The sequence below is a fragment of the Canis lupus genome, chromosome 6 (genome assembly GCF_011100685.1).
Source record: "Canis lupus familiaris isolate Mischka breed German Shepherd chromosome 6, alternate assembly UU_Cfam_GSD_1.0, whole genome shotgun sequence".
In the NCBI taxonomy this organism is placed as follows: domain Eukaryota; kingdom Metazoa; phylum Chordata; class Mammalia; order Carnivora; family Canidae; genus Canis; species Canis lupus.
In genome coordinates, this window is record NC_049227.1 from 63,584,443 (window position 1) to 63,609,882 (window position 25,440).

The 25,440-nt window shown below is 43.6% G+C and overlaps 1 protein-coding gene and 1 non-coding gene across 6 annotated transcripts in view; both read left to right on the forward strand.

The window, feature by feature from the left end:
• Nucleotides 1-25,440, forward strand: part of LPAR3 (lysophosphatidic acid receptor 3) — a 78,396-nt gene that overhangs the window by 5,448 nt on the left and 47,508 nt on the right. For 2 of the 5 annotated variants that reach the window (XM_038541540.1, XM_038541537.1), the window contains exon 2: nt 19,358-20,129. In XM_038541540.1, coding sequence (XP_038397468.1) covers nt 19,379-20,129 — 751 coding nt within the window. In that variant the 5' untranslated portion in view covers nt 19,358-19,378. Of the gene's footprint in view, nt 1-14,253; nt 14,386-18,701; nt 18,718-19,357; nt 20,130-25,440 lie in introns of those variants that run through there. The other 3 variants (XM_038541538.1, XM_038541541.1, XM_038541542.1) reach the window with 3 other exon arrangements.
• LOC119872388 lies at nt 23,809-23,912 on the forward strand. Its single transcript, XR_005361485.1, has one exon. It is a non-coding gene; the product is annotated as a U6 spliceosomal RNA (small nuclear RNA).

Sequence of the window (25,440 nt, forward strand, 5' to 3'; positions counted from 1 at the left end):
CTCGTCTTGGTGCATCGAGTTAGAAAGTACACGATATGAAACTGTCCCACCACTGGAATATTGGCCTTGAGCACGGTTATGGTGGTGGCTGCCAAATCTCCTCACCTCAGATTCACCATTTTTCCCTTTGAAATTTGTTGGTGGTTGTGGGGAAGCACTCTGAGGTTAACAGCCTGTTCCTCATTAAACTTCCACCTACCACCTGTACCATTCATCGATGACTTCTGCCTGAATCAGCCACCTCTCTGGAGGTTGCCACATGGTGATTTTTTATTTCCAGCCCTCCTTCTATGTTTGTTCATTGGCATTATACTATAAGGAAGAACTTTTGTTCTCCCTTCTGTGTTTATTCATTTATATTAGGAAGTATTCATGGATTCCCTTTGTATCCAAAATTTGAAATCTGTTACTGTCATTATTTATTTTGATGCTCAAATTGACCTCATTTGGCCAGTGGAAGTCCCTCTAAACTGGTTCCTGTGTCCTTTTGATATCCTGTTATTCATTGAGCATTTTTAAAAAAATATTTATTTATTAATGAGAGACACAGAGAGAGAGAGAGAGGTAAAGACACAGGCAGAGAGAGAAGGAGGCTTCCTGAAAGGAGCCCAATGTGGGACTCGATCCCAGGTCCTAGGATCACACCCTGAGCTGAAGCCAGACACTCAACCTCTAAGTCACTTAGGCTTCCCACACTAAGCATTTGAAAAGTTTCTGGCACCACAAGATATTCTAGGCTTACGTTGTACTTTCCCTGACCTAGTCAGTGCCCCTTTTGGTAAAGGATAGTATCACAAAGATATGGAAGGTTGATGTTCTTATTGTTTCTGGAGTGTCATGCTTTAGACCCCTCAGGGCACAGAGGTAGGCAATGTATGTATATGTGCATGTGTATGTATACACACGTAGTTGTCATAAATTTTTCTATATTAGCCTATGTCTCATAAAATCATGAATTCAAAACAAATAGCTCCAACTCTAATCCAACACCCAGGATTGTCTTTGTACATACCTTTCCTGGCAGTAGGAAGATTGTAACCCATTACCTTTAATATTTTTACTTAATATTTTACTTATTTTTACACTGTTTTACTCATGGTAGCCCATCTCCTAACCACAAAGGCCATCCTGCCTCCTCTGGCTCTCTCCACACTGCTTCTTGTCCTCATCTATCAGGCCTGCTCACCCATGCCTCTCTGTAGAACAGACTATCAACATAACCTCAGAGTGCTTCCCCACAACCACCAACAAATTTCAAAGGGAAAAATAGTGAATTTGAGGTGAGGAAATGTGGTAGACACCAACATAGCCAGATGCTCAAGGCCAATATTCCAGTGGTGGGACAGTTTGACATCATGTGCCTTCTAACGTGATGCTCCCTTTGCTCACCAACCTCACTGGCACCAACCTCACTGGCACCCCGACCACAGCCCATGCCTCAGTGCACCTCCCCCAAACTGCCCCTCATCATACTTTTTTCTCACTTACAAGCTGACCCCTCAGTTCTGGGGAGGGAAGAAAGAGAAGGCAAAGGAGGAGAAGGGAAGGTGGGAATGGAAAGAAAGCCAAGATGAAAATAGTATATATACATTCTTAAAGCTTTTGATACATCTTCCCACATGGCTGTCCCCCAGGTTGTGTCACTGTACATCCTCAAGGTGTGGTCTGTGGATACCGTTGTCACTGTATCCTTGCCAACACTGAGGTCCAGTCAACTGTTTAAACATCAACCTCATAGCACTTCACTTTTGTCTCTGTTATAGCTCACACCATATTCACCTCGCAGCACTATGACTGCTTCTAGTTCTCATCTCACCCTTTAGATCAGGGTTTCTCAGCCTGGGTACCACTAACATTTGGGGGCTGCAGAATTCTGTGTGGTGGGGGCTGTCCTGAACCTTGTAGCATGTGTACCTCTACCCACCAGATGCCAGTAGCGCCCCCAGCTGTGTCCAACACACGTCTCCAGATATTGTGAGATGTCCTGGGGCAGGGGTGTATGGAGGATTAGCCCTGGTTGAGCACCCACGGCTCTAGATTACAAACTTCCTGAGGGCATTTTACATCTTTATACATGTTTGCACATCTCTTTCTCCTGCATTTAATGAAACCGAGGAAATGTTAACTAGACAGGGATGAAAGGAATCCGTGGAGGGGTAGCATTCACCATGACAGGACCAGTGGAACTCATCCTTTTTGTATTCGTAACTTTTCATGTATGGGAATTCCATGACTATCCAAGAAGGAAAAGAAAAGGAATGGCAGCAAGGCTCAGGCATTATTAGTCTTGCTGAGTTAATTTCCAGTCTTTTCTTTTAAGTCAGGTAATTGAATTCTGTGGTCTAGCTCAACAGGTACACTGTTCTGTTGATGGGGAGAGTAAGATGCTTTAGGAGAAGGTGGTTCTTAAGTTATATTGTTCAGTGCGTTAGAGATAAACCTGACTGCTTGCTCTTCTGGACTTTCTCTGAAGCAGGCAAACGGAGTAATCTTTGATACTTTCTGTTGGGTATTTAGAGTTTTATTCTGTCACTTTCATTGGATTATATGGACTTATTCCCATAAACTTTTGTCAAAACTTCTAAGTAGAGATACACTTACAAGTTTTATTGGCATTTACCATAATCCTATTATATTTCTTCGGGAATCAGTAAATGCTTGGAAAAGGCATTAATGTCATTATGGAGAATAAATCTGCGTATTTCATTTCTCATGGGGCATAGAATTAAGTACGGAAAAAGGGTTCCCATGGTCAGTGTGGCCCCCCAGAGCCCTGGGCCGGAAGGCTGAGCCCTGGTGAGAGTGAAGCAGGCTGTCCCAGTTTTAGTTTTCTTCTCCGTAACATGGAGAATGCTCTATTTGCCTGTCTCACCGTGTGATCAAATGGGAAAAGAGATGGGAACTCACTTTGAACACTGTTCAGTGGTATGTCAATGAATGTGTTTAGATGGATTAATCTAAGATCCAGACAGAGTGGCCTAGAGTAAGCATGGTAATGTACTTAGAATTCTTCAACCCAGCTAGCTAAGCTCCTCTTACACATACTCATCTAAATGTTGTCAGTGGTGATGGGAAACACCAGCTCGTGACTCCGGACAGGGTGGTAGAGGAGAGAAAGCCTTAGCCTAGAGGGTGTTATGCTGGTGACCCACCCAGTCTGAGGGAGGGGTTTCTTCTTCTGGTCTCCCCCCTTCCCAGAAACCTCTGTTGAGATTCCCCTTCTCGGCCTGTTGGGAACAGGCTTGCCTTGAAGTTGACTGGAGTCTTTCGACTCCTCTGAACTTGGAAGCAGGCTGAAGTCTCTACATTGGCTATTTCATTTATTTTGTCCTAATTACCCAGCAACCCAACAAGTTAGAGCTTGTCTCCCTTTTATAGCAGAGGAAATTAAAGCTCAAAGAGGGAAAGTAACTTTCCCAAGACCCTATTGATAAAAACTGAAAAGGAATGTCAGATTTAAATCTTCCAATAGTCTTAGGGAGAAGATAGTATTATTATTCTTATTTTGTAGATGAGGCAATTGAGGCACACAGAGGTTGAATAACTTGCTAGTAAGCAAGGCCTCGACTCAGGCCATGTAGCTCGAGGCCGTGCTCCTTTGCATGTGCATATCCAGTTTCACCAACAGCATTTGTGGAAGAGATGTCCTTTCCCCACTGTGCATTCTTGGCATCCTTGCTGAAGATCAGTTGACCGTCTACAAGTGGATTTATTTCTGGGTTCTCTATTCTGTTGGTCCCTATGTCTGTCCTTTTGCCAGTACCATACTGTTTTAATTACTGTAGCTTTGTCATATGTCTTGAAATCAGGAAGTATGTAGCCTCCAAATTTGTCATTCTTTCTCCAGATTGTTCCCGCTCTTTGGAATCCTTTGTGTTCTATATGCATCTTAGGATTTTTTTAAAAAGTGCTATGGAGATTTTGACAGGGATAGCTCTGAATCTTTTTTTTTTTTTAAGATTTTATATATATATTCATGAGTGACAGAGAGAGTGAGAGAGAGAGAGAGAGAGAGAGGTAGAGAAAGAAGCAGGCTCCAGGCAGGGATCCTGACATGGGACTCGATCCTGGGACTCCAGGACCACGCCTTGGGCCAAAGGCAGGAGCCAAACTGCTGAGCCATCTGGGGATCCCCGATAGCTCTGAATCTTTAAATCACTTTGACTAGTATGGATGTTTTGACAATATTGAGTCTTTTTATGCACTAACATAGCGTGTCTTTTCATTTACTTGCATCTCCTTTAGTTTCTTTCAGTGATATGCTATAGTTCTCAGTGTGCAAGTCTTTTGCCTCTTTGGTTAAGCTTGTTTCTCAGTATTTTTTACTCTACTTTGATGCTATTGTAAATGGGATTGTGGTTTTTTTTAATTTTTTTATTTTTATGATAGGCACACAGTGAGAGAGCGAGAGAGGCAGAGACACAGGCAGAGGGAGAAGTAGGCTCCATGCACCGGGAGCCCGACATGGGATTCGATCCCGCATCTCCAGGATCGCGCCCTGGGCCAAAGGCAGACACTAAACCGCTGCACCACCCAGGGATCCCTGGGATTGTGTTTTTAATTTCCTTTTTAAATTGTTCATCATTAGTGTGTGGACATGCAACTGATTTTTGTACGTTAATTTTGTGTCCTGCAACTTTACTGAATTCGTTTATTAGGGTTTTTTTTTGTGCAACCTTTAGGGTTTTCTCTATATAAGATCATGTCACCTGTGAACGGACGCAGTTTTACTCCTTCTTTTCACATGTGGATGCCATTTATATCTTTGCCTTGCCTAATTACCCTGGCTGGGACTTGCAGTACTATGTTGAATAGAAGTGGCCAGAGTGGGCATCGTTGACTTGTCCCTGGTCCTAGAGGAAAAACTCAGTTTCTAACTGCAGGGTCTGATGTTTGCTGTGGGAGCCACGCTCTTTAACCATTCAGCTCACCTGCTTATCTCCTAGTATTTGAACCCAGACCTGAAGTCTGTGTTCTTCTACTGTGCCATGTAGCCTCTGCTTTCCCTCCTACGCCCCCTACCCCACTGCTGCCTCCCTGCTTTGTGTCAAGCGGCAGCAGAAGGAAGTGGCAGTGCCTTAAGCTTAGTCATGTGGCACTGGGCCCATCCTCGGGCAGGGGGAGATTCGTTCCTGGACTGTAGTTCTTCTAGGGTAGGTATAGGATGACTATATCATCACTCTTTGTTAAATTGAGGTGTCAGAGCATGAACAGTTAAACTTCCAGAATGCCAGTTGTATATTCTATTGATTGTTTAGAAATTTTGAGTTCCCCAGCTTCCTTGGGAAGTACTGTGTACCATTTATTAGTTCCTCTGGGCTAAGCATCTTGCTCCTCACCCTGTAAACATTGCTCTGCTTTAACCCTTGGGCAGTCCCATACAGCCGTTGTAGCTATGGTGCCTTATGTGTAGAGAGAGGCAAAGGCTCCAGCTGGGTCAGCAGTGCATCAGGTCAGAGTCGTTGCTGAGTGTGACCAGTCTACGTCTGACTTACGTCCAGCCGATGCCAGAGCCTCTCTGGTCCCTGGCACTGGTGACCCTGTCCCTCCTGTGTCGTGGCCTCCCATGCTTTCCTTGACAGGGTTGCGTTTACCAGATTCCACAGGTGTAGCCTTTTGCTCTGTGACCTCTGTGTTACATGCCAGTGCTGAAGCGTTCCTTCCTTGCTTCATGCGGACTGGCCAGCATCTGCTCCGTGATGGAGGAGTAGAAATGAGAGAACTGCATTGAAATAAAACAAACTCCCATCAGCAGGACAGGAGACCTGCAGCTGCACGGGTGCATAAAAATAACGATCATGAAGCCGTGCTGGGCAGGAACTGAAACCTCTCTGCCCTGGTAGGGGAGTAATTCTGCGGCTGGCCCCACTTCTCCTCCCCGGGAGGCACCTCACCAGCACCCTGACCTTGACTTTGGTTCCTGTGAAGGTCTCCCCATCCACCACTCTCTGTGGCCATATCTGAAATGGGTGTGGGAGAGGGTGTGCTCTTGCGGGAGAGGGAACAGGGACCTTTCCAGGCCCAGCTGTGGCTTCCACAGCAACCTGATACCTTAAGGAGTTCCTAGGCCTCCCGGTCTGTTTGCTTCTAGTCAGTTCCACCCAGCAGTTACCGTGTCCACGTTCTGTGGGGGACCACGTTCTGAAGCTTGCCTGACCTCCCGACTTCTGTGCTCAGCCCACCTCTGTCTTCCCTTTTCATTGATCTCTGCTGCCAGGTCCCCTAAAGCATGGACGTGGGCAGGAAGGCGCACCTTGGCTCTGCTCTACTAGAGGCCTGTCTTCCTTTGCTTCAGTGCAGCATCTTCTTGGGAGGCCTTCAGGAAAGTCTGAGGGTGGCCACACCACCCTCTGCTCTTTGGGGTCACAGAGAAGTTAACATTTCTAATCTGTCTCCCAGTTTCTGGATGCCATCTGCCCCTCTACACCTTGGCTTCCAAGCTTACAGACGCTTCTTGCCTGATCTCATCTCTTTCTTGTAATGCTTTGCTCAAAGCTGTGAGGAAGGGGCAGCCAGTGCGTGTTCACATTGTGTTTGATTCTAGCACCTTCACCTACAACTGCAGGCTTCTTGGGCAGAGTTCTCAAAACATACTGGCTTGAAGAAGGTAGCTGTTTATTTTTCTGTCTTGTGGACAGCACCGAGGTGAGTGGTTTGCATTCTAAGGGCCCCTTTTGTCTTGTTTTTCTGCCATCCACTAGGGCAGTGCTCCTCAGACTCTGTTTAGAGATGGGTTTTCTTTATTTCCAGTATTGCAAAGACCAGTAGCTGTGGTTTATACTCCACTGGTCGTGCACTTTGTCGTTGACAGCAGCATCAGAGTGCTGTAAACAGCTCTAGGTGTTTATTTGCAATTTCTGTACCTACCTCCCCATTGACAGAAACTTGTCCATGGAAGGTGTTGAATCATGCTTCTCTAGGGCTCCGCCCTGGTCTGAACGCTTAATGCTGAATCACAGGCCTCCCATCTGTATTCTAACTTGCAGGAAAGGGAAAGAGCAGGGAGGAGCACACACCACACGTTTTAGGACTAACCTGGAAGTAGCATGCTTCATTTATGTTCACATTCGGTTGCAGAAGCTTAGTCATGTGGCCCGCCTAGCTGCAAGGAGGCTGGGGAATGGAGTTTGTTACAAGTGGGAAATAATCAGGAGTCTGCGCCATAGAACATGAAGCTAAATATAGATATAAAAAAATAATCATAAGTTGCAGGACGGTATAAAGCTAAGGGCAAATGAGTTAGCAGAATGAGTTCAGTGTCATACCAGGTAGAACAGGACTTCTTAGGAAATGGAGTCCAAGGTCCTGCCAGTCTTTCTTTGCAGCCCGAGGGTCAGAGGCCTGCTGCTGGTAAGGTTAATGAGGGGGAGTTCCCTGGAGAAGAGGCGGAGAACCATTCTCTCTGGAAAGCCCAGCAAGCATCTGCTGGGTTTGGAGCTGAGTTAGAATCTGCAAGGGCATATCCAGCATGCTGGAGCAGGAGTGGCTTGAGACCCTGGAACACCAACAGTAGTCAGGACCCAGCGGCACATCGGGGAAAGGGTCTCTACTAGTCTACCCTGAGCCTGAGCAAAACACCCAGAGGAGAGAGAACACGAGGTCCAGGCCAGCATGATTGGGACAAAAGCCTGTCCCATTCCAAACCGCTCTGGCAACTTTTGAATGCCATTCTACAAACAAGGAGTGAGGCCTGAGACCAACCATCATTTCTAGCTCTCTACATTAAAAATCTGGTGTTCAAACTTGTAATTTTATTTTTTATTGTGGTCTTATTATCTCCAAGAGCTGAAATGAGGGAAGTTGAGAGTTCCAAACTACATGTGCTATCTTTAGGGTGACTTTCTTCTTATTTATCTTGAAGGCAGTGTGGGAGCTTAGCATGAGAGAGAGGGGTTGTGAGAGGCATGGGCTTGGGATAGCTATTCAGGAGTCATCACATAGAGGTAATAATTTAAGCAATAGTAGTTCTGGTGGGAGAAAGTTTAAAGGGAGGAAAAGAGGAGGCTGAGAACAAGTCTAGGAATGTGTACACTGCAGAGATATTGAGGATGATGGGGAAACACCAGGAAAGAAGAGAGGCCCAAGGGCTTAGGTGGGGAGTTTCAGGAAGGAAATAACTCTTTGTCAACCTCCACAGTGAACCGAAGGAAAAGAGGATTGGAAACAGAGGATTTGGGAATTACTTGATAAAATGGAACACATTTTAATTTTGTGCTCATTACAAGCAAGGACTTGTTTGTGCCTCAAAAAGAGCAGGGAGACAGGACACCAGCTCTGCTCACAATAGGTTTGGAAGTGATGTCAAGATAAATAAATATGTAATAAAGCATGTCGAATGCCATAGAAGAGGTGCCTAGTGTTTCTCAGCCAAATTTCTTGAGAGGATAGCCTACACTTTCTTTTTACTCATGTATCACCCAAGCCTTATTCAGCATAATGTGATCAACTCTCCACCTCCTCTGCTTCCCACTGGCTGGCTGAAACTAACCAACACATGAGCCAAATATTTATTGTGTATCTAACTCTACTGGGCATCAGGGGCACAAATGTAAGAAACTGTGCTAGCCCTTGAGAAGCTCACAGTCTGGTGGGAAAGGCTGACCCTGGGGTAGAGGACACTCCTACAGTGTGACCTCCGACCTCCGGGGAGCTCTCCCCAACAGTGACTAAAATAGAGTCTGAATTCAGTGAACCAAAAGTCAGTTCAGCAAAATCAGTGTATACTTGTAGGAAAGTTCCAGTTGTATCGATTTGTCTAAGTTCCAGAGTCAAGGATTGCCTCTGATCTCCCCCAAGCTTGTTTGTATTCCTATTGGAGGTAGCAGGTGGAAGAGCAGAGGTGAGGAAGGCTAGGATAAGGTGAAGCTATTATTGGTATAGGGACAAGCGTATTCCTGAGACACCCCCACCCCGTGCTTTGAGCCCCCAAGCTTCTTTGCTTATTCAGGGACTATGTCAGGCTCGTGTCCCCAGAGTCCAAAGATCATCTGCCATTGCAGCATCTCCAGGGAGGCTGCAGGCTGCAGAGCTTCTGGGAGAACAGCACTGATGCAGGATTCCCCACAGCTGGCCCCACCACTGGACATGCCACCGGAGGATGGATCGATGGTGCCCAGCAACGTGTAGCCCTTGTAGTATGTCTGCCTTGCTTTTGGTTCACATCAGGCTGTGGTGCCCCCTCGGCTCAGTTTGTCATTACCCTCCCCCCTGCCCTCCTCACAGGCAGTATACGGAAAAGACTATTGATTCCTTTGCTGTAACCCCTGGTTTCAAACCTGGCTAACCTTAGGCCCAACTTAACCCTTAAATCCATGTCATGTATTTCCATGGTGTCTAAGACCAGCAACACAGATCAAGTTGGGACCAATCCTGGATTACACTGAAGGACGTCAGTGACGTAGACTCCAATATGCAAGGATCTGTTGGAATCCAGTGCCATCCCCTGTATTTTATATAACCCCTATCACCATGGGTATAGATCACTCATTTATTAAATCACTTACTAGATGTAGAGAAATTTAGTAGGGTTCTGGTACAGGTAAGGGGATGCTGAGGGCAGCAAAAGAATTATGATACTGGTCCATGGCCTCAGGAATATGATTTATTCCTCCTCTGGGAGTTATTATATTCACAACCAAGAAATTTTTTAGAAAGATTTTATTTATTTATTCATGAGAGATACAGAGACATAGGAAGAGGGAGTAGTAGGCTCCTGTGGGAGCCTGGATGTAGGACTCGATCCCAGGACCCTGGGATCATGCCCTGAGCCAAAGGCAGATGCTCAACCACTGAACCACCCAGGTGCCCCCACAACCAAGAAATGTTAAAGTGTACTAGATATCACTAAAAGATTTAAGGAAACCCAGAACATTAAAACCTCGAAAATAATACTTTCTGTTGTATTACAGTGTACTTGAAATGATGTGTATTATCAGTGTCCCACGAGAAACAGATGATACAGTCAAACTGGTAATTGGAGCAGGGGGGCATGGTACCTTGGTAGGGGGGGCAGGGGGCAGAGTTCATGGAAGCCAACAAGAGATGGTGCAGCATCAGCCAAGAACTGGAGGGAGCAAGGGGCAGTTAACACCCCTGAACCTGAAAGCCGAGGGGAGGGAGGAGGTGAGGCTGCCTGTGTGGAGAGGCTGGCTGACAGGAGCTAGCCGGGCCAGTCCACAGCGAGCCAGCGGGGAGGGAGCCAGGCCAGTCAGTGTCTCAGCCTCAGCCTCGGGCCTCCCACCATCTCTTGCTGTCCCTCCCACTGGCAGGAAAGCCCCCTGATGCGGTCTCGATCTCGATCTCTTGCAGGGTAGGGAGCAAAGAAGAAGGATGGAGAGGGGAGCTGGAGGGGCGGGTGGATGAGTCAGGCACAGCACTCAGATGCCTTTTATATACATTTCCATGACCAGCCACCTTTGCACAGACATTGCTCTTTCACTGCCAGGCAGGTGCGGGGTAGGAGAGGGCAGAGGGGAGGTAGGGTGGGGGGGCGCGGTGAGCCTCCCCACTTTAGTGATGAGTGCTGCTTCCTGACCAAGGCCTAGAACTCCTGCAGGAGACCCTGGGACTCGTTGGTTTAGCGGTAGCAGTGCTCTCCTTTAGAACCTCTGAAGCCTTGATTAAAACAACCCTTTCCTGTTATAGCCACACGCTTTGGAAATACGATTTTCCTTTCTCTGCAGAATTTTAGGATTTAGTCAGGCACTAACCTGAGCTGCTGTGGTCTCCAGAAGCATGGAGGGGTCACTGCAGGTCACTATTGAACCCGTCGCTGGTAACGGTGGGGAGAAGATTTGGAACAAGCCATATAGAGCAAGAAGACTCTTGAATATGCTATTTAGGGCTGGGACAGGGTCATGAAATGGACCAAGCAAGGGAATAGAGTACTATGGTTAGGTTAAGACAAATGGTTTGGACCTGAAATTTTGTCTGTCTGTAGATTTTACATATAAAGAAACGTAATTTTCTCCTTGTGGAAAGTATTTGCTGTAAACAGGAACTTTGAGGTTTCTTAAAATATATTATCACAGTGGTAAAGTTCTTCGTACAAGAAGAATATCTTTCTCAGCCGTAAATGTCCACGCTTTAAATTTTGGCACTTGCCTCCTTCAATACAGCAAAGCCTACGGTGGCGTAATGGTCTAACGTTTATGCTCTATAACAAAACATCTGTAGTTATTGGACGTGTAGACATTAAGCATTAGTGATTAGCAGCTTTACTTTTGAGAGGGGCAAAGAACAAAGTGTATCTGTCATCTTTTTAGCCTCGTGAATTAGATGAGATGAAAATTGCATAACAGATGAAGCAAACACAAATATTTACATTATATGTGGATAGGTTAAGCCAGGGAGTGGACTGACCCTATAAAACCTGTGTCTCCTTGGTTTGGTTCTGTATGCTTTCCAGTTTGCCTTCCTGTTTAACCAAGAGGTTTAAGACAAGACTTCGGTCACCAGTGACATCTGGGGAACAATGCATTTGCTCGCAGTTGTTTATTAAACAAGTCGTAGGGTAGGAGCAGTGTGTATATCCCGCGGCCCCTCACCAGCCCGCCCACTCCAAGGGGACAGAGAAGGCTGCGGCTGAGGGCTGAGGGCTGAGCCAGCTGACACAGGGCAGGCGGGCCTCCCGACCTAACGGGCTCATCCACGGGCAGTGGCCCTGTGACCTGTGCATCCTGCGAAGCTCCAGCTGCCTGTCCTCCCCCGCGGGTCACCACCTCCCGGCTGAGTAGCACTGGAGGCACGGATGTTTGTCATCTCCCAAGTGCACCCCGTGTGCAGGCCCCTCCTCTGGGTGGCCGCTGCCTGGGAACTGGCCTACGAGTAGAAGCACTGGCTGTGCCTTGTGGAAATCTTGTCGCTGAGTGGAGCCGGAGGATCTCCAGGATCTCCATCAGAACAACTTTGTACAGGGGCACCTGGGTGGCTCAGCAGTTGAGCATAGGCCTTCGGCTCAGGGCGTGATCCTGGGGTCCCAGGATCAAGCCCCACATCAGGCTCCCCACGGGGAGTCTGCTTCTCCCTCTGCCTGGGCCTCTGCCTCTCTCTCTGTGTCTCTCTTAAATAAAGAAATAGGAAGGAAGGGAAGGAGGGAAGGAGGGAAGGAAGGAAGGAAGGAAGGGAGGAAGGGAGGAAGGGAGGGAGGGAGGGAGGGAGGGAGGGAGGGAGGGAGGGAGGGAGGGAAAGAACAACTTTGTATGCCCGACTTTACCATTCCCTCCTTTTTTTTTTTTTTTTTTTTACCATTCCTTCTTGAGAGACAGAGTGGCAAAACTTTAGCAGAGCTAAGTTTAGCTTTCCTGAGAGAAGTGATCTAGGGTACGAAGATAGGGTATCAGATTTGTACACTTAACAGGCACCCCTAAGTAAACACATTAGCATTATCCAATGGTAACAGAGGCTTCCAGCACTCGTAGACAATATCCATTTAAATTAAACCTCAAACAAATGGCCTCTTCTCTGTGTGTTTTATCCTAATAGTATAGCAACCGTTTAGGAAACATGTGAGCCTCATTTATCTTTAAATTATTGAAGTATAGTGAAGTTGGTAACATTCTCTCCTCTCTTTCTAAAATCTATTTTAGTATGTATTTATTTATAGAGTGGTTTTATATTTACAGAAACATCGAGCAGATAGTATAGAGTTTCCACGTTACACTTGTACTCCCACTTGCAGTTTCCCCTATTATTTACATCTTCATCAGTGTGGTACATTTGTTATATATAATTAGTGAACTGATACGGATACAGTATTATTAACTAAAGTCTGCATTTTATTCAGATTTTCCTTGTTTTTACCCAATGCCCCTTTTCTGTTTTAGGATCCAGGATACATATTATATTTAGATGTTGTGTCTCTGTAGGTTCCTCTTAGCTGACAGTTTCTCAGACTCTCTTCGTTTTTCTTGACCTTGACGGTTTTTTTGAGGAGTCCTGGTCAGGAATTTTGCAGAATGTCACCCAAAAGGGAATTGTCTGAGGTTTTTCTCATGATGAGACTGTGGTTGTGGGTTTGGGGAAGGAAGATCACAGAGTAGAGTGCCATTCTTAACATACATCAAGATTACAGATTGGCAACATGACTTACCACTGTTGTTGTTGACCTTGGTCACCTCACTAAAGTCATTTGTCAAGTTTCTCCATTTGAGATGTGACCCTCCTTACCAGGCCCCCTTTCCCTTTCCCTACTGCTCTCTGGGAGAAATTATGTTCCCCTCTTTTTGAGTAGAATGTCTATATAATTTATTTGGAATTCTGCATGGGAAATTTCTCTCTTCTTTCTCTTTTTGTTATTTTACTCCATTGTTTACTTACATCAGTATGCATTAAGGATGTTTATTTTATACATTTGGTATATAGTCCATTGCTGTTTTATTTTGTTACTCAAATTGTTCTAGCTTTGGCCACTGGGTCCCCTTCTCTTCTGAAGTTATATTTAAAGAGGAGTCATAGTGTCACACAAGGGAGAGTTCTCTTCTATGGGACTGCCCTTCAGACCACCCTGTGCAAGGGTGGTAAACTCCACTCCTCACACCTCTCAGCCAGCAGGGCTTGGAGCCAGGTCTGTGGAGGGAAATGAGAGAGTTGTGAGATCCAAATTAGAGAGTATGCTGGAGAAGAAAGTAATAATGCTCAGTTTGAGTAAACAGTTAGGGGCATGTAGGCATGTGTGCACAAGGACTTCATATAGTTCTACATTTAACCAGCCCTTGCAGACTGCCTACTATGTGCTGGGCATTGTTCAGTGTACTGGGGATGCACCATAACAGCACAAGGTCCCTAACTTCATAACACGTGGGAACAGACCATAACCCCGATAAGTAGTTTCAGGGAGTGAGAAATGCTGCAAAGAAAAAGCCAGCAGGACAGGGGGTGGAATGCAGCAGGGGGTGTGAGGTGCTCTTTTACAGAATGGCAGAGGAAGGATCTCTGATGCAGTGACATTTGAGCAGGAATGAAGTGGGGAAGTGAGCCTGTGGACATCTGGGCGAAGAGGCTTCTGAGCAGAGAGCATAGCAAGTCTAAAGACTTTTCAAACTAATGACTAAAATGAAGCTCAGGGATCATATGTGGATTGAAATCTCCCATGCTATCCTGATTTTTCCATTAACATGAATTATTGAAAAGAATTCAGTGAGCAGATATGATTGCTTATGCAGGAATGGTCTCTCTTCTGGCTGTTGGCACACCAACTGACCTAACCTCTGACTCCCACCTGGCTGGGGTTTCCAGAGGAGAGAACTGTTCTACATTTGCAGGCCCTGGGAGAAGAAAATATGCACAGCACCCACTGACCTCATCCATGATGTACCTCGTTTCATCTTAGGAGGCAGAAGGGAGCATTATTGAAAGCCAGCTAAAAGGCCAGCAGCGCCATATCGGGTGAGATGTAGCTAGAAATAAAAGCTGCTTGAGTGGTTTTCAAATGTCTTAATTTTCATAATTGTTTCCACATTATGGGCTGGCTGAACATTTTTTCAGAGAATCAAGTTTAGGAGAGTCCAAATGAAAGCTTTGCTCATGAAGTTTTCATTTGGATTCCACATATAGACTTTCTAAACCATCATTTTATGAAGTCTTAAATTACTCAAGTTTGAAGTTGTGGTAATAGCTCCAGAGTTTAACATCTTTTGTTTTTGGGTCACAACTAGCCAAATCCTCTAAACCTTTGGTATAAAAAAAAGAAGAAGAAAAGAAAGGAAAAAGAATAGAAAAAAATCTGCTTGGCTTTTGGCAGAATTAGTTTAGCAACATTAATCTTGAAATTGACCATATTCTGGGACTACTCACCATGAAATTTGAAAACATATTTTCAGAAAATTGCCTCTTCTGTCCTTCTCGGGGCTATTAAAACAAAACAAAGAAACCCTAGGGGCACCTGGGTGGCTTCCTCAGTTGAGTGTCAGATTCTTGGTTTTGGCTCAGGTCGTGATCTCAGGGTCATGAGATCAGGCTCTGTGTCTAGCTCCCTGCTCAGTGGGGAACCTGCTTGAGATTCTGTCTCTCCTTCTCCCACTGGTCCTCGCCTTCTTGTGGGTGTGGGTGTGTGCACACGCTCCCTCTCTCTCAAATAAATCTTAAAAAGAAAGAAATCCTAAAGGCTACTTATAAAGGTCCAATTTTTATATACTGCAAGACAGTCTTTGAATGTGTTTTGATTAGATCATTCTGTTCTGGTAATTCTCTAATTATTATAAATATGACTGTAGTTCTTGGTCCGTCTGGTGTTTTGTTTGCCCATGGAGAGAAAGCATAATGTTGTGCATAAGCATGGGGGCCTGGGAGCACAGCTTCCAGAACAGAATCCAGGGTCTTCTCTTACTAGTTGTATGATCTTCAGGAAGGGCACTTCAGTTTCCTCATCTGCAAAGTTGGTATAATAGTATTTACATCACTGTTGGGAGGGTTAAAAGAGATGAGCCACCAGGCACAAAGTAATCACTCAAATACTAGCACTTAAGGATAGTAATAGTGAAGTAGAGGTATTAAGTAACTAACCCAAAAGCACAGTTAAGTCAAGCAGTTCTCTTACTGACATTCTTGGTGATGTGTAAGTCCGCCAAGATGTTCAAGTGAACTCATTTTAGCGGGTGAAGAAGTAGTGTAGGATGGAGATTCATTCATTTTTTCCACAAATGCTGATGCTATGGACATGATCTTAAGAGGCAAGGTCCCTGCCATACTGGAGCAGAACAGTCTAGTGATGGGGGATGGAATATGCATAAAAACAAAACACGTAACAAATGATAGGTGCTCTGGCGAAGATAAACAGGTTTCTGTAGTTACTTTGGATTGGTTGGAGAAGGTATCTCTGTGGAGGAGATGTTTATTTAGGTTGGGATCACAGAATCATATTTTCAAGTTTGAGAGAGTTAAAAGACGATACATTGATTGTTCGTTATAAGCTCACTAAAATTTTGGTAATTTCCAGCTAAGAAAGTATGGTGACCTGTCATTAGTACTGGAGAGTGTCAGCAAGCTTGGCAGAATATGGCAGGGAAAGAAAAAAAATCAAAAGTACTAATTCACAAAACTGCCAGTTATTCATTTTTGAAGTTCTGGGGTGATTGCGTTAGGAAATGTTTCACAGGAGAGTTGGGTAAAGTGACGTCCTGATTTGATTATGGTTGTCAATGTGTAAGGGTTTACAGTTAGATGAAATTTTAAGTAGAAAACCATTTTATTGTCATTATCACTGAAAAACTCTAAAATGTGCTGTGCTGGTGAGAATAGTAATAATGAACATAGTGAATCCTTGAGGCTTTTCCTTTGAACATTAATTTTGATTTTTTGGAGCTGTATTTGTCAAAGAAGTGGAATATATTAAGTAGAATGTGTGCTCCTAGGAGAGAATTTTAAACTAGCATTTAAAGTCTGTTTATTTATTTATTACAGAAAATGTGGAACAGAGAAAAAATTGGAAAGAATTTTTTAAATGATCCCCAATTCCACCATCTTTAATTAAGTATTTACACTTTAAGAGTTTTTCCCTTTTTTTCTATATTTTTAAAAGGTACTCAAGAAATATGTGCATGTATATATTTATATATATGGATACATACATATATAATTTATAATTAAAATAATGGCATGTGCTTTTTCTCATATTACCACAACTTCATGTTAAATATGATTTTCAATGGCTGTACAATATTCCATCCTGTGGGATCTTTTTCACAGGTTCCCCATTTGTTCTCATTGTCCATTTCTCCCAAAAGTGGGATTTGAGGCTTTGAGATAGGGAGCTGCTTGGTGGGTGTTCTGGTTGATTATGTTTTTTCTGTGGTTTCTCAAACTTTGGAAGACAGAACTACTTCTCAGTCTCAGGATGATTTTTTGGTTAAAATATGTCTAAGAATGTGCCATTTGAATTTTGATGGGGGAGAGTTGGATTTTGATGGGGGGGGGGAGATTTTTCTAGTAAAAGTCATTGAGGTTTTAGGGTATCATACAATTACAAATTCCACCAAATTTATGAACAAAACAAAAATGTTACAAATCCTTCAAAAGGAAATCAGAAAAATTTAAAGGTTTTTTGGTAGTATCTTCATTTCAACATCTTTCTGACATATTAATTGATACTGCTGATGAGTTAGTCAAGGATAACATAAATTAGAAATATGTTTCTCTTAGCTATCCAGAGTAGATGGCAAAATAAAATACTTGAAGTATTTATTAATGAAAGGATACATAATAATTGCACCATGAAAATTTTTCATGTGGCTGTTGGATTGTTTGTCTTGAATTTCTATATACTTTCAACCCTATTGAAAGCTAAATGTTCTCCTTGTTTATTTAAATTGAATTTCATTAGGTTAGTGTCTTCTATTCAAATTTTTATGCTGGCGGTGGGCTTAGAAATATGACCTGTCTTAAGGGCCTTTTGACAATATGTATCAGAAATCTTTAAATAAATTCATATTCTTTACTTCAGTAACTTGAAATCTATGGATTAATTCTAAGCAAATAATTGGCCAAGTATGTAAAGATTAGTGCACAAGAACAAAGCCCTTGCTTATAGAAGCTAAATATTGGAGGCAACTGAAATATCCAACATTTAGGGATTAGTTAAGTAAAGCATGTTATGATCATATACTGGAACATTATGAAGCTATTAAAATTAAATATCTATTTTTTAATTTGGGAAAATGACCATGATATAGCATAGATCTATTGGCCTGTTACATGGATTTGTCTGCTGTTGGCAGTTAAACATTGGTGAACGTCTGCCAAAGAGAGTAATTTTTGTTTTGTCATTAAAATTGAGTCCCTCCCTTGTAATTGAAAGGCACTAGAGCCATTTGTCTCTTGAGACCACTCCTGGTTTGTTTATTGTAAGCTTATAAAATTATATTTTACCTTCTTCCATTTGTATGGCTGAGAGTTATGTATCTAATTCATTTAAAAGTATCATCACACCATTAAAATAATAAAAAAAAAAAACGTTGTCTAAGATACATTTGTATTTTGTGCTACTCCAATCGATATTTGATCTGTTTATCCTGATTCTGGGTATGGTATTAGACTGCAGAATTTATGAGAACCTTAAAAGCTGGGGATTTCTATTAAGCTTTCCCTGTTAGAGCCACTTCATTCCAAACAGTGGACTGCTCAGCACCTGGCCCTACTGGATCTCTGGTTCCCAAGTGAATCAATTGCAGCCTCATTCCCTGAAAGGGAGCCCATGGTCATTCTCCCTCTAAATTTCCTGGCTTTTGGCTCCAGTCCCCTTTGACTGGACCCTTCATAGCTGTGGCCAGACCCTCCAAGGCAGAACACGTGGTCTATCCACCAAGCACAGATGGAGAGGCATCCTTAGAGCCCCTCCCATCCCTTCCTTGGCCAGAATCCCTTAGTTTTGATGTCCAAGAGATCTTGTCCTGAGATGAGTGCCTTCTCTGTCTGCCTGATACCCCGGTTTGGGGTCTCCTTTTAGACATGTGTCCCAAGGACTTGTTCTCACTTGGCAGGTATGTTTGGATGTCTGCCCGGACACCAGAGCTCAGTCTCGTCCACAGAGCCCTGTTCTTCTACCACCTGCCATGTTGAAGGCCCAGGGAAGGAACCTGACTTAAAGTGATTGTGTTGGAAAATCCAGGAAGCAGATTCACCAGTGATACAATTTGGATTAGGGCAATAAGGAAAAAGTGAACCAAAAAAGTATGGAGGAGTATTGAGAACAAGGTCTTCAGCCCTGCATCACATGCTAAATAAGTGAGCGTTGTCATATAGCTTGAAACCAAAAGATGGCAGAAAGAGGATGAGGAGTGGAATCAGAGGTGATAGAAAATTGATCTCTTGGGGAATCCATTTGGTCATGTGAAGAGTAACTCAACACTCATTATCTCGAGGAGAATGTGCCCATCATTACCAACTTGCCCCTGCCTAATGAACAAAACCCATAAATAAGGAATGAGCTGGAAGCCACCAGGAGAAAGCATTAATGCGCTGTGCTGTAGTTATTACTGATGCAGAATGGATATTGAAGGGCTCAAAATATTTGATCCATGCTGATCCATGATCATTCAGTCAGCCAGCCAGCCATTCAGCAGGTACCATCATGAAGCAGCCAGGGCAGATGGGTCTTGGGATTATAATGGTGAACAAAAGATTCATCGGCCCTCCCTCCCTGTGCTTGCGCCTAGTCTGGGAAACAGACAATTATTGAGGCAAGATAAATGCTGTGATAAGGGGTCAGGGGCTAGAATCCGAAAGCAGGGGACGTTTACCCCGGGTTCTGAAGGATTAACTGGAGTTGGCCAGAACAGAGCCTTAGCAGTGGCAATTGGGGGTTGGTTTAAGTGATTGGATTTGCAAAGAGTGATGTTTGTTTCTTCTTTAAATCTCTTTCTAGGATGTTCAGTTCTTCTCCACAATGAATGAGTGTTACTATGATAAGCGGATGGACTTTTTTTATAATAGGAGCAACACAGACACTGCCGATGAGTGGACAGGAACGAAGCTGGTGATCGTTCTGTGCGTTGGATCATTTTTCTGCCTGTTCATTTTTTTTTCGAATTCTCTAGTCATCGCAGCAGTGATCAAAAACAGAAAGTTTCATTTCCCCTTCTACTACCTGTTGGCTAACCTAGCTGCTGCGGATTTCTTTGCTGGAATTGCCTATGTATTCCTGATGTTTAACACTGGCCCCGTTTCAAAAACTTTGACTGTCAACCGCTGGTTTCTCCGCCAGGGGCTCCTGGACACTAGCCTGACTGCCTCTCTGACCAACCTGTTGGTTATTGCTGTGGAGAGGCACATGTCAATCATGAGGATGCGGGTCCACAGCAACCTGACGAAGAAGAGGGTGACACTGCTCATTTTGTTTGTCTGGGCCATTGCCATCTTTATGGGGGCAGTCCCCACGCTGGGCTGGAACTGCCTCTGTGACATCTCTGCCTGTTCTTCCCTGGCCCCCATTTACAGCAGGAGTTACCTCATTTTCTGGACTGTGTCCAACCTTGTGGCCTTCTTCATCATGGTTGTGGTGTACCTGCGGATCTACATGTATGTCAAGAGGAAAACCAATGTTTTGTCTCCACATACAAGTGGGTCCATCAGCCGCCGGAGGGCACCCATGAAGCTAATGAAGACGGTGATGACTGTCTTAGGTAAGGAGGAACCAAGTGAGTCATTCTTCCCATTTATTCAGCAAATATTTATCGAGAGCCTAGAGTATGCAAGGTGCTCACTAGGCTGTAGGAATGCCGTAGTGAACAAGAGCAGTCATAAATCCCCAACCTGCTTGGAGCTCATACCTACTAGGGGGAAGACAACAGAAGTATTCTAAATAATTTTATAATACATTTTAATATAACATTTATAAAATAATATGCTGAGGAGTCTCAGGGGGAAAAAATAAAGCAGGGAAGGAAGATGAGGAGGCTAAGCAGGTCTAGTCTGTGATTCTAGCTTCAGCTAGAAGATGACTTTTGAGCAGATGTGAAGGTGGTGAGGAAGCAAGCCATGTGTGCCTGGGGAAGGGCACCAGGCAGGAGATGCAGTAACCTAGGAGCCTGGAACAGCAAGGAGGCCAGTGTGGCTGGAATAGAATGAGTGGGGAGAGTGGGAAGATGGGAGGTCAGAGGGGTGATGGGAGGTACAGGCCACTCAGATCATGTCGGGCTGTGTAGTTGTCACAAGGACTTTGGGTTTTTCCAAGTGAGAGAAGAAACCATGAGAAGGTTTTGAACAAGGGAGTAAACATGATTGGACCTGCATTTTAATGGTATCTCTCTGGCTGCCGTTTTGTGAGGGGTAAGGGCAAAGGCAAGAAAATTGCTGAAGAGGATATTTCAGTCCTCAGAGTGGTGATTGTGACTGGGCCCAGAGGGCAGTTGGGAGGTAGTGTGGTATGGTTGAATCCTGGATATTTTTTAAAGGTCAGGGTGATAGGATTTGCTGACGGGTAATGTATAAAGCAAGGTGAGAGAAGGAGGGAAGGTGGTGAGGGTTATTCACCCAGATGGGGAGGCGGGAGAGGTTTGTGGGGAAGATCAGGAGTTTGGATGTGGACAAACTAAGTTTACAATTGTATTAGACATCTGAGTGAGTGATTGAATCAGGAATTCAGGAATACAGTCTAGACTGGAGAATCACTGAGAGTCAGTGGGGGAAGAAATGTTTTTTTTTTTTTATTTTTTATTTTTTTTAAGAAATGGTTTTTTAAACCTCAAGACTAGATAAGCTCACTATGGTGAGGTGAATGTGGTTGCTGAATGTAGAGAAGACAACCAAAGAATAAGCCTTGGGGCACTGCAGTGTGAGGAAGGTAGGAAGGCAAGGAACAACCAGCAAAAGAGCCAGAAAATGCAGGAGAATATGGTGGCCTAGAAGCTATGAAAAGAGAGCCATGAAGGAAAGAGAGTATCAGCAATGTTAACGCACTTGGGAGGTGGAGTTAAATGAGGTCTTACTGGGCTTAACTTAGCAAACTAGTAGTTTTTGGGTGACTTTGAGGAGATCAAATTTGGTATAGCCAAGAGCCTGATCAGAACAAAATGAAGAAAGGGATGAGAGGCCTTAGGACAGCAAGTGTGAAAACCTCTGAGGACTTTTGCTTTGCCCTGCAGTCCCTGTCCCCAGAGGATGTATTTGGTGCAAAAAGTTTTCCCTTTGTTTTGTTTCCTCTCTGGGAGGCATTCCCCCAATTCCAGCCTGGGTTACAGGTGGAATTGGTGCTGTGTGGGTTCACAGGCCTTGTCTTCTAAGTCAGAGAGGCTGTTTCTTACCATGTGCAGTGGTAGCTGCTACAGTAGTGGGGACTGTTATTGAGAGAAGTCCCAGATACGTTCCTGTCACGTCCCAACGTGGAGGAGTTCTTGGGTAGCAAGTCATATTAGAAGATGCAGGGAATATGTGGTGTGGCATGGGAGCCATCATGTTATCTCCAGGTCCTGGAATTGCTAGTAAGATGTGGAAGTCAGCAGACCCAGAGCATGATTTTAAAATGATTTCAAACTGAGGATTTGTTTTAGTTGACAAATATTTATATAGTACTTACTAGGTGTCAAGCATTGTTCTAAGCATTTTATAGATATTGATCTACTCAATCTTCATGCCAGTTTTGTGATATGGGTGCTGCCTTTACCCTCATTTACCAGATGAAGAAAGTGAGCAAAGCAGTATGCCCAGGGCTGCTCAGTGATGGATGAATAGTGGCACCAACACTCACTATGCAGTTGGCCTTCAGAACCCACGTGTTTTGTACAATACTCCACAGCTAGTTTTGACTTACTTGGACTGTTTACTAGTTTCCTCTTTGTCCCATCTTCTGCTGTGACGATGTCAGTCTTCATTTAGCCCCTTGACAAGAATACAGGCTGAGAGTAAGAAAAGGACGCAGGGGTCACATTTCTCAATTTTCTACTCAAACTAAACAGGATGTTGATGTTTTTGGTAAAGAACGACATTCAGTATTTATTGGTATTGTCAATGGATTTGCTATTTTCCCATCTTGAATTGTAAGCATCATTGTTTGGCTGTGTGTCTTGAGAAACTACCTGCCTGATGAAAGAGAAAACTTTTTCCTTGCAGCATATTATATATTATATGCAAGGTGAGATAGAAAAGGCTTCTGGAACCCTAGGTGGGGAGACTCTGCAGGATTGTCATGGTCACTAGCTTTAGCTTTGAATGTAACTTTGTCTGGAATGGTTACAGAAGGGTAAAATACAGGAGCAATGTGGTTTGGGCAGGTGTGATTGGATAAGGGGGTAAAAACGGAATTACTAAGTAGGATAAGAGAAGTTGTGGTGCTGAGATGCAACAATGTGGAGGAACTGGTTAAGGGTGGGAAGACAGCTTGATGGCGAGGACCTGGCGAACTTCCTAAGTGGTGAGACAGAGGGATTTGGTGGAAAATGAGAAGTCTGAGGACAGAGGAAATGAAACTGAAGAGCTGGGTGGTATGAGGCTTTTAGACTTCCAGAACCTGATTTCTTTGGATTATAGAAGATATGATTTTAGCCCCAAATCTATCGTTTCCTACAAGAATGATGTGAAGCACATTATTAGCTCACCTTCTCCTGGTTAAATGTCATCATTTGAGTCATAAAATCCAGTGATCCTATGATGACAATAAGTAACCAAAGTCAACACAGAATTCATTCAGTGTCTCGACTGTGTATCAAAGCACAGAATCTTTTTCCATGAAAAGATGTACCATAGTATCTCCTTAGGGAAGAAGCCCATCAGTTGCTCAGTGTGATGCATGTAAGAATTCAGCTGCCTAACACAAGTGTTTCCCAAGTGATAGTATCTTCGAAAACTTGAAAGTGCTGACCCTACCATCATTGTAGTTACTGGTTCTATGTATGTGCAGATTAATACTTTAAAACTTATTTCTGTAATGATTACCTGATTTAGTCATTTAAAGCAGAAAGCTTTAGGAATTCAGGAATACAGTCTAGTCAATGGATTTAAAGCTTTCTGCTTTAAATGATTAAATGGTTTTCTGCCATTGATATATATGTTGTAGGAAAGGTTAAGATTAAAATTTCAGCCAATAAATATGTATTAACTGTCTCTTAAACAGTATCTAAAGCAAAGAGTTGCATGAATTCATTGAGCTGAGTGTTATTTCAGAGAAGAAAGATGAGATGGACAGGTGGAGTTTGGGGATAGCTTCTAGGAGGACTTGTGATGTGATCTGGAAGGATGGGTGAGATTTGAATGCACAAGAGGGGAAGATATTTTAAGTAAGAGAAATGTCAAAATCAGAAGTGACAGAAGAACCATCTACGCTTGAGTAGTACCACAAGGAAGGCCCTTGCAGATGCATGTTGTGGTACAACAGAAAGTAGCTTGCGTCAGCAGCACATATACTCAAATTGAAATGGTACAGAGAAGGATTAGTATGGCCTCTGTGCAAGGATGACATGCAGATTTGTGAAGTGTTCCATATTCTTTCAGCCATCAAAAAAAAAAAAAAAAAGAAGTGTTGCCATTTGCAATGACATGGATGAAACTAGAGGGTAGTATGCTAAGTAAAATAAGTCAATCAGAGAAAGAATTATCATATGATCTCACTCATATGTGGAGTTTAAGAAACAAAACAGGATCATAGGGGAAGAGAGGGAAAAGCAAGATGAAATCAGAGAGGGAGACAAACCATAAGAGACTCTTTTTTTTTTTTTTTAAGATTTTATTTATTTATTCATGAGAACACACAGGAGAGAGAGAGAGGCTGAGACAAGCAGGCTCCATGCAGGGAGCCCGACGTGGGACTCGATCTTGGGTCTCCAGGATCATGCCCCAGGCCGAAGGCGGTGCTAAACCACTGAGCCACCCGGGCTGCCCAGAGACTCTTAATCATAGGAAACAAACTGAGGGTTGCTGGAGGGGAGGGGGGTGAGAGGATGGGCTAACTAGGGGGTGGACATTAAGGAGGGGACATGATGGAATGAGCAATGAGTGTTATATAAGATTGATGAATCACTGACCTCTACCTCTGAGACAAATGATACATTACATGTTAATTAATTGAATTTAAGTTAAAAAAAAAAAACAAAACCCTCAGTCATGAGCCAGGAAAGTTTAGTTGGTCATCCTCTTTGGCAGGAGAGGGGGAGACCTTTATGGTTCTTTCCAGCTTTAGTATTTTGGTTGCACATGAAACATACAGAGCTGAACAGGGAGCAGATTATTTTCCTTGTTGAGGGAGGTGGTAGTGGTGATGGTGGTGGTGTGAATCTTAAATCTGTCTGTGAGTGGAAAGGCATCTAGGCATTGTGTTCCCATTTTAGCAGCCTTGAGGCAGAATGCTTGCTCGTTTCTGAGTCATGATGTGTGATGAGCTCTTTACATGGAAGAAGTTGCATTTTTGAGTGTTCTCATGGAAAAGACATTGGAGACATATGCTGCTGCTTTCTATAAGGCACCAAGGCCCTGCCTAAGAGAGAGTCCTGTATTTTGAAACCCTGCTTGTTAACAAGCCTAATCAGCCTTAGCAACCAAACGAGTGCACAAGAAGCCCCTCGTGGAAAAGCTTTTCATTTATTGGCAGACAATAGACCATGTCAACTGTGCACACAGTGATGTTCTGTTTCCTAGGAAATGGGCTGGATATTTTCTCCTACTTTGCAATGTCTTGAAAGGCAAAAGAAAAAAAGGCCAAGAGGATTTGTGAACCTTGAAGTCTACTCTTGAAGTCTTTCATGAAAAATCTTCCATAAACTTTCTCATCTCTTAGAGGGTGGTTTTCAAACCTCAGGTTATGACCCACGGGCAAGTAATGAATCAATTAGGAGATTGTAACTAACACCTTCTGTGTGTGTACAGGATTGTAATATATAAAATGTATTTCTTAACAGCCTTGTGGTCAAGTATATTTGAAAAGCCATGGTCTTAGGGTCAAAGTTTCTTTTCTGGCCAATGATGACTGAAATCTTTTAAAATATGAGAAACATTATGGTTAAGGGACCTTTAAAAGGCTTG